Source organism: Gorilla gorilla, chromosome 18 (genome assembly GCF_029281585.2).
Source record: "Gorilla gorilla gorilla isolate KB3781 chromosome 18, NHGRI_mGorGor1-v2.1_pri, whole genome shotgun sequence".
In the NCBI taxonomy this organism is placed as follows: domain Eukaryota; kingdom Metazoa; phylum Chordata; class Mammalia; order Primates; family Hominidae; genus Gorilla; species Gorilla gorilla.
In genome coordinates this window covers 90,154,539-90,163,593 of record NC_073242.2, presented here as the reverse complement: position 1 = coordinate 90,163,593, position 9,055 = coordinate 90,154,539, and the positions used below count along the sequence as shown (strand labels likewise).

Sequence of the window (9,055 nt, the reverse complement as noted above, 5' to 3'; positions counted from 1 at the left end):
TAATTGAGTATAGTGTCTTGTTTACATAATTCATCTTTCAAAAATTTTCGAGGAGTCTTTAACGTAATTTGGGAACTTTTGTGCCTAGATGCATACAAGACAAGAGACAATGAGAGGGAGTAAGATTATAAGTTTTACTCAGCTTCACCCTTTTGTGTGATTACAGTCTTTGTAGAAATTATGACATTAATGGCAGTAGTAGAACAGTGGTGATGGCTGATGCTGATGGCACAAGTAATAGTAGTAGGTCATATGAGCTACTATTAACTCCGTTCTCAGCATGTGTTAAGATCTTAACATCTATTACCTTATTTAATGCCCATGTAATCCTTTGTGCTGGGCACTATTTTTATACCAATTAAAAGAATCTAAATTGATTCCAAAAGAAACTTATTTATCTAATTTAGGCAGTTTGACCAAGCTTTTCATATAATAAAGGAGTTCTATAGATTGAGAAGCTATCTGCGGTGGAGCCGCCACCAAAATGCAGATTTTCGTGAAAACCCTTACGGGGAAGACCATCACCCTCGAGGTTGAACCCTCGGATACGATAGAAAATGTAAAGGCCAAGATCCAGGATAAGGAAGGAATTCCTCCTGATCAGCAGAGACTGATCTTTGCTGGCAAGCAGCTGGAAGATGGATGTACTTTGTCTGACTACAATAGTCAAAAGGAGTCTACTCTTCATTTTGTGTTGAGACTTCGTGGTGGTGCTAAGAAAAGGAAGAAGAAGTCTTACACCACTCCAAAGAAGAATAAGCACAAGAGAAAGAAGGTTAAGCTGGCTGTCCTGAAATATTATAAGGTGGATGAGAATGGCAAAATTAGTCGCCTTGGTCGAGAGTACCCTTCTGATGAATGTGGTGCTGGGGTGTTTATGGCAAGCCACTTTGACAGACATTATTGTGGCAAATGTTGTCTGACTTACTGCTTCAACAAACCAGAAGACAAGTAACTGTATGAGTTAATAAAAGACATGAACTAAAAAAAAAAAAAAGAAGCTATCAATCTCATAATTTATATGAAAATCATAGGTTTCCTAATTGTTTTGAATTAATATTTTTGTTATTTTGATATATAGAAGTTTATTTTATTTTATTTTTCTTATTTATTTATTTATTTATTTATTTTTTGAGATGGAGTTTCAATCTTGTTGCCTAGGCTGGAATGCAATGGCTTGGTCTCAGCTCATTGCAACCTCCACCTCCCAGGTTCAGGTGATTCTTCTGCCTCAGCCTCCCGAGCAGCTGGGATTACAGGTGTCCACCACCATGCCCGGCTAATTGTTTGTATTTTCAGTAGAGACAAGTTTTCACCATGTTAGCCAGGATGTTCTTGGACTCCTGACCTCAGGTAATCCACCTGCCTCGGCCTCCCAAAGTAGTGGGATTACAGGTTTTCTTTTTTCAAATACAAAGTGTCAGTGTCATTCTGTATTAAACAGAATGTGTTCCCTCTCTAGTAAATCCTTTCAGGAAGTTTTTTGTCTGTTACTTTACCTTTAGATTTTTTAACACTCCTGATTTTTTTCAGGGTGTAGGACAGGGAGTGGTTACTTTCTGTAGGCAATAAAGACCTTTACATTTTTGACTTTATTTCTCAGTGGTCTACCTTATTCTATGCTTTCCTCTGCATTTCCTTCTGGAAACTGTCTTTAGATTAATCTTTACAAGATACTTCTCAAGAACTTACAGCACTCCCTTTTTACTTCTGCTTGATTAGGGGAATTGATCACAATTCAATTTTCATTTTCTGATTCTTGCTTATATTTCTCTTTGGAGTATATGCTGCTGGTGTTCACCACATGTCCTCAGGGACCATCACTCAATGCTCACTCAATGGCTTCCAGATGCAAGCACTGCTGATGGCTTTTCTTTTTCTTTCTCGTTTTTTTTTTTTTTTTTGTATTCTTGCTGTTGCCCAGGCTGGAGTGCAATGGCACAATCTTGACTGACTGCAACCTCCACCTCTTGGATTCAAGTGATTCTCCTGCCTCAGCCTCCTGAGTAGCTGGGATTACAGACACCAACTACTATGCCTGGCTAATTTTTGTATTTTTCCTCTCCAGTTTTGTATTTTTAGTGGAAATGGGGTTTCACCATGTTAGCCAGGCTGGTCTCGAACTCCTGACCTCAGGTGATCCACCTGCCTTAGCCAGGAGTGAGCCACTGCACCTGGCCACTGGTAGCTTTGTCAAAACAGACTTCTGACTGTCAATAGTTGATCAGCCCATGTTCTTGGCAAGTGGGAAGTGCAAAGGAGAAGCCCTTAGCCAAGGACAGATGAGAGCTGGTGAATAAATAACACAGGCCCCATCTTCTGAATGAGATAATAGTTTATCTAGGGAGCCCTACGGTACAAAAGCAATAACCTGTAAACTATGCCACCCTTTATGGATTTTACTACCCTGTCTCATTTCTCCAGTCTCCCATAGATGCCTCCTGGAACCCATCTTAACAAATTGTTTGCACCCAAATCTTTGTTTGAAAGCCTGTTTCTAGGATAACCTAACCCCGGAGAACCCCTCTTCTGGGCATGGTCTTTATCTTCTCTACTGCATTGGACATATCATATAATCCTCCTGAGAGTCTCCTGGTTCCATTTCACCAGGACCTCGACTGATTGCTCTCCCTGGGAGTGACTCAGGCTATCGAGAAGGGGTCCTCTCCTTTTGCCACTTCTTTGCAGAAAAGCTGACTAGTCACACATTCCTAAGTGTCTACTTCTCCTGTCACTTCAGTATTTGGGTGAAATATCACATCGTGAAACCTGGGATCTGTTATCTCAAGTAGTTACTGGAGCCAGATGATGCACCTTAAATTGCAGGGAGTGAACTTCCTTTGGGATGAATTTAGATAAATAAGAAATAGGAGATGGGGAAGATTCAGACACATAAATGTGTTGGGATCACTTATAATCAAAATAATTTTACAAAGGCTGGTGATGATGTTTCTCAGAGATTGACACCCTTTCCCTTGAATTACTTATGAATCAAACAAGATAAAATGATTCTTGTACCTATTATATGCCTACCACAATATGAAGCATTGGATGGATTACAAAAGTACTCCGAGTCAGGGGGCTGGATATTTGTTGTAGCTGACATTGACCTAACCTAGGAAACACATTATCAAAGTGAATAAGCTCTCCAAAGAGTACTTCTTACTGTTATTATTTTAACAGGGATTAAAATTCTTAAAGAAAACTAAATAAGTAAATAAATAAAGGGAAGTTATTAAATTGTCCACAGACTGCTTGTATTACTTCTGTTAATACTTTGGTTGTTATGTTATATACTTCCAGGAATTTTTCAATGTATATGCATATAATGATGTCATATAATTTTACATCTGCTTTTTTCTCACTTGACATTCTTTTCTAACATAATTAATCTTTGACAATGTAACACTTACAGCCTACATAGTATTCCTTCTATTGTATATGTATTAATTTTTAAACTAATCATGTATTGTTAAACATTTAAGATGTTCCTGATTTTTTATTAATAGAAAAAACAACACTGTGATAAATACCCTTGTAAAACACATAGATTCACACAGCTATAATTAGTTTTTCAGAGGAGTTGTTCATTTTTTTTGAGAGTTAACTGTGACAGTCATTTTTAATCTTGAATTATAAAAGCAATATACCATGATAATGATGTTAAGAACATAGCAATCATTCTAACAGAGATGTTACTAATTTTGGACCTTATCAATCTTATCTTCTTAGACCCTGTAACTGCTCTTTCACATGGTTATGCTTTTAAAGTAAACTATTTATAAACTCATTTAAAAAAATTCTTTAAACATATGGTTCTGGTGTTGCAGAACTGTATGTTTAAATATAGTTTAATATAAACTATATGTTTAAATACAGTTTAATATAAACTATATGCTTAAATACAGTTTAATATAAACTATATGCTTAAATACAGTTTAATATAAACTATATGTTTAAAGAAGTTTAATATAAACTATATGTTTAAAGACAGTTTAATATAAACTATATGTTTAAAGAAGTTTAATATAAACTATATGTTTAAAGACAGTTTAATATAAACTATATGTTTAAAGAAGTTTAATATAAACTATATGTTTAAAGACAGTTTAATATAAACTATATGTTTAAATACAGTTTAATATAAACTATATGTTTAAATATAGTTTAATATAATCAAGATATACTTGATTGCCACTATTTTTAATGTATACATCACCTTCAATCAAGTGTTTGGGCCGTGATTGATAACTATTCCTCTGTTGTAAGATATTTATTTAGATGTATTCTAACATTTCATTATTATAAATAACCACAAAATGTATATAAAACTTTCTCGAATGCTTGTTGTTCGGTGTTAATCATTGTTTGCATTTTTGTTAAAAGTCAGTCATCATGAAAAATCCAAGCTGTTCAAGGAGTAAGAGAGAATAGCCTTATAAGTGCCTATTCTTTAGATGTAGAATCAGTTTTTGTTGGCATCCTACTTAAATTCCCTCTAAAGACAGGTGACAGTGGCACTGTATTCCATCAACATGACCTGATCAGGTTGATTTCACTTTATATTGGATATTGAACTAACATTGTTTAGGAAAATCATTTGTCCTTCTCAGTAGGGCAGGACATAGACCAGTGAATGCCTTTATTTTTTATCCTGTACCATACAATAGCATATCTCTGCTCAGTTGTGGGCTCAGAACTATTTGCTATGTGCACAAGGATAGCCAATAAAACAACCACAGTCTGTTATCATTTATCTTGATTTGAAAGAGAGATGCTATTTCTAGGATGGACCTGAAATGGCACATTTGCTGTACTCTTTGTACCATAAAGTCAAACCTTTGCCAAACTGCTTATTATGTAACAGAAAAGTTAACTAAAGGTTATTGACCACTTGCTTTCCTTCGTGTTGTTAGACAAGTCATATAAAATAAGCATAATACTAACCCTGTGAGAAATGTGATATAAACCTCTTTTCACTGAAGATGAAGTTCTGTCTCTGAAATTTAAACTGCCAGCTACAAAGCTAGTAAGTGCAGAATTAGAATTCAAATTCATTTTAATTCACTTGATAAATATTTAGTCCAAATGTTCTGAAAAAAAGTTCTGAATACTCTAAATTACAAGCAATGAATCTAAAATTTTCTGAACACTGCAAACATCATTGGGGATACAATCAACACTTTTGTATCTTTCTTTATGATTTTATGCCGTACATATCTCCACTCCATTGTTGTTTACTTCAACGTGCTTGACAAAAATTTCTCTGTAATTTTTTTCCAAGTCAAATCCAGTATAATGACTGAAGAGAATTGAAACTGCCTCAAATGACACCAGGTAGTGTTTACTGAGTGTGGATATGAAACAGGCACTGTGTAGCTGCTGTACAAAGAACAGCACACATAATCGATTGATTACTTAATTGACAAAGGCAATTTGGTCCCCGTCTCTGCCAGTACCCAGCCCCTGAACCAACACTGCCCACTGGAGCGACACTAGACACAGATAACGGCAGACCCTCCCTGCTCCTTACACTGAGCAGTCACATCTGTCTGTGTGAACACGCACAGAAAGCAAATATAGTCCTCTGTCCACCAGCGACCTACTCTCAAGCTGGCACTACCACCAGCACAGCCATGCCCACGGTAACCAGTAGAGACCCACTGACCCCCGGAGCTGTGCTGCCTCTGCTGCTGCTACTGCTGCTGCAAACACCTGCACCGAGGCCAGTACCCTGCCACCCACCGGCACTATGCCATAGCTGATGAGTGTGCACCGTGCTGTACTGCCGCCGGTGCTGCTGCTGGCATGTATCAACAAGGATGGATTCCACTAACACCGCCCTGTGAAATGCTTCGGCTGGCAAAATACATTGGAGTGCCGGGACCAGAGGTCTGGGAGCCCCTCGGCCCTTCTAGTGCAGCAGGTTTCTAATTTCAAGGAGCCAGAGAACAAAGTCCACTGATATCAGCTCCCCAGAGATAGAGCATGCAGTCCAGGAGTCCTGAGCTGAGCCTGGACCCCCTTTAATCCTCCAGAAATGAAGCCAGTTGACTGAACCCACTTATACCACAATCAAACCCTCAAGGTTAGCAAATAGGGTGAACAACAACACCAAAAAAAAAAAAAATCCAAATGACAGCAACATGAAAGACTGAAGGAACACCAGCCCCAAAATTTGAGAAAGAACCAGGACAAGAACTCTGACAACCCAAAAAAGCGAGAGTGCCTTCTTTCCTCCGAACAACTACACCAGTTCTCCAGCAAGGGTTCTGAACCAGCTGAGAAGGCTGAAATGACAGAAATAGAATTCAGAATATGGATAGGAATGAAGATCATTGACATGCAGGAATATGTTAAAACCCAGTCCAAGGAAGCTAAGACTCACAATAAAATGTTACAGGAGCTGACAGACAAAATAGTCAGTATAGAAAAGAATGTAACCAACCTGAAAGACCTGAAAAACACACTATAAGAATTTGTTAATGCAATCACCAGTATCAATAGCAAATAGTCAAATAGACCAACCTGGGAAAATAACCTTAGAGCTTGAAGACTGGCTTTCTGAAATAAGACAGTCAGACAATAATAGATTTAAAAGAATGAAAAGGAATGAACAAACCCTCCAAGAAATATGGGATCATGCAAAGAGACCAAGGGTGTGACTCACTGATGTTCCTGAGAGAGACTGGGAGAATGAAAGCAACTTGGAAAACATATTTCAGGGTATCATTCATGAACACTTCTCCAACCTAGGCCAACATTCAAATTTAGGAAATGTGGAGAACCCCAATAAGATACTTCACAAGAAGATCATCAGATTCTCCAAGGTCAAAATGAAAAAAATATGTTAAAGGAAGCTAGAGAGAAAAGTCAGGTCACCTACAAACGAAAGCCCATCAGACTACCAGCAGACCTCTCAACAGAAACTGTACAAGCCAGAAGAGACTGGAGACCAACATTTGACATTCTTAAAGAAATTTCAGCCAAAAATTTCCTATCTTAAAGACTACATATTGAGTACAGTGTACACTGCTTGGGTGATGGGTACACCAAAATCTTAGAAATCACCACTAAAGAACTTATCCATGCAACCAAACACCACCTTTTCCTCCAAAAACCTATTGAAATTAAAAAAAGAAAAACAGGAAAAAAAGTTATATCTGGCTAAACTAAGCTTCATAAACAAAGGAGAAATAAAATCCTTTTCAGACAAACAAATGCCAAGGGAATTTGTTACCACCAGACCTACCTTACAAAACCTCATGAAGAAATTGCTAAATATGGAAAGGAAAGACCATCACCAGCCACTACAAAAACACACTTAAGTACGCAAACCAGTTACACTATAAAGCAACCACACAAATAAGTCTCCATAATAACGAGCTAACATCATGATGATGGGATCAAATCCACACCTACCCATACTAACCTTGAGTGTAAATGGGCTAAATGCCCCAATTAAAAGGCACAGAGTGGCAAGATGGATAAAGAAGCAAGACCCAATGATACACTGTCTTCAAGAGACCAATCTTGCATGCAGTGGCACACATAGGCTCAAAGTCAAGGGATGGATAAAAATCTATCAGGCAAATGGAAAACAAAAATGCAGAAGTTGCAATTATAATTTCAGACAAAATAGACTTTAAACCAACAAAGATAAATTAAGACAAAGAATATACTTACACAATGGTAAAGAGATTAATTAAACAAGAAGACGTAACTATTCTAAATATATATGCACCCAACACAGAAGCATCCAGATTCATAAAGCATGTTCACAGAGAGCTTCAAGAGACTTAGTCTCTGACACAATAATAGTTGGAAGCTTCAAAATCCCACTGACGGTATGAGACAGATCATTGAGGCAGAAACTTAACAAAGATATTTAGTACCTGAACTCAGCACTGGATCAAATGAACTGAATGGACATCTACAGAACTCTCCACCCCCCCAAAATAGAAGAAACATTCTTCTCATTGCCACATGGCATATATTCTAAAATCTACCGCATGATCAGACATAAAACAATGCTCAGTAAATGCAAAAGAACTGAAATTGTAACAACCACTCTTTTGGACCACAGCACAATAAAATTAGAAATTAAGTCAAAGAAAATCACTCAAAACTATACAATTAAATGGAAATTGAATAACCTGCTCCTGAATGACTTTTTGGTAAATCATGAAATTAATGAAGAAATCAAGAAGTTCTTTGAAACTAATGAGAAAAAAGACAAAACATGCCAGAATCTCTGGAACACAGCTAAGATAGTGTTAAGAGGCAAATTTATAGAATTAAATGCCCACATCCAAAAGTTAGAATGAGCTCAACTTAAAACCTAAGATCACAACTGAAATAACTAGAGAACCAAGAGCAAACCAATCCCAAGTTAGAAAAGAAAACAAACAAACAAACAACCCCCCCCCCCCAAAAAAACAAAAATAACAACAACAGCAAAAAAAAAACAAGGAATAACCAAAATCAGTTCAGGCCCAGTGGCTCATGCCTGCAGTCCCAGCACTTTGGCCAACATGGTGAAACCACATCTCCACCAGAAAATACAAAAATTAGCTGTATGTTGTGGTCCACACTTGTAGTCCCAGCTACTTGGGAGGCTGAGGCATGAGAATTGCTTGAACCCGGGAGGTGGAGGTTGGATTGGCTGAAATCTTGCCACTGCACTCCAGCCTAGGCAACAGATTCTGTATCACACAAAAAAAAAAAAGAAGAAAAGAAAGAAAGAACCAAAATCAGAGCTGAACTAAAGGAGATTGAGACACAAAAAACCCATTCAAATGATCAACAAATCCAGGAGTTAGTTTTCTGAAAAAAATATTGAAATAGGTAGACCACTAGCTAGATTAATAAGAAGAAAAGAGAAAAGATCCAAATAAACTCAATTAGAAATGACAGAGAGGTTTGTTTTTAAAGATCCAAGATTTGAAAATCTTATTGTAATTAATAAAAGATAACATTTACTTTCTATGCTAAATTGCGTTTTAGCATCTATTGCTTTATATATAAAGGACAAAATGAAGGCCAGTTCACTTCA

General features: G+C 37.1%; 1 protein-coding gene across 1 annotated transcript; it reads left to right on the top strand.

Moving 5' to 3' along the window:
- The first annotated feature begins 462 nt into the window (after positions 1–462).
- Positions 463–1,000, top strand: LOC109023584 (ubiquitin-ribosomal protein eS31 fusion protein-like). Its single transcript, XM_055364670.2, has one exon. The coding sequence runs from the start codon at positions 485–487 to the stop codon at positions 953–955; it is 471 nt and encodes a 156-aa protein (XP_055220645.1). The 5' UTR covers positions 463–484; the 3' UTR covers positions 956–1,000.
- The last annotated feature ends 8,055 nt before the right edge of the window (positions 1,001–9,055 follow it).

Bases quoted from the DNA above. Each gene is read 5' to 3' on its own strand.
- LOC109023584 (XM_055364670.2), top strand. From the start codon at position 485: ATGCAGATTTTCGTGAAAACCCTTACGGGGAAGACCATCACCCTCGAG.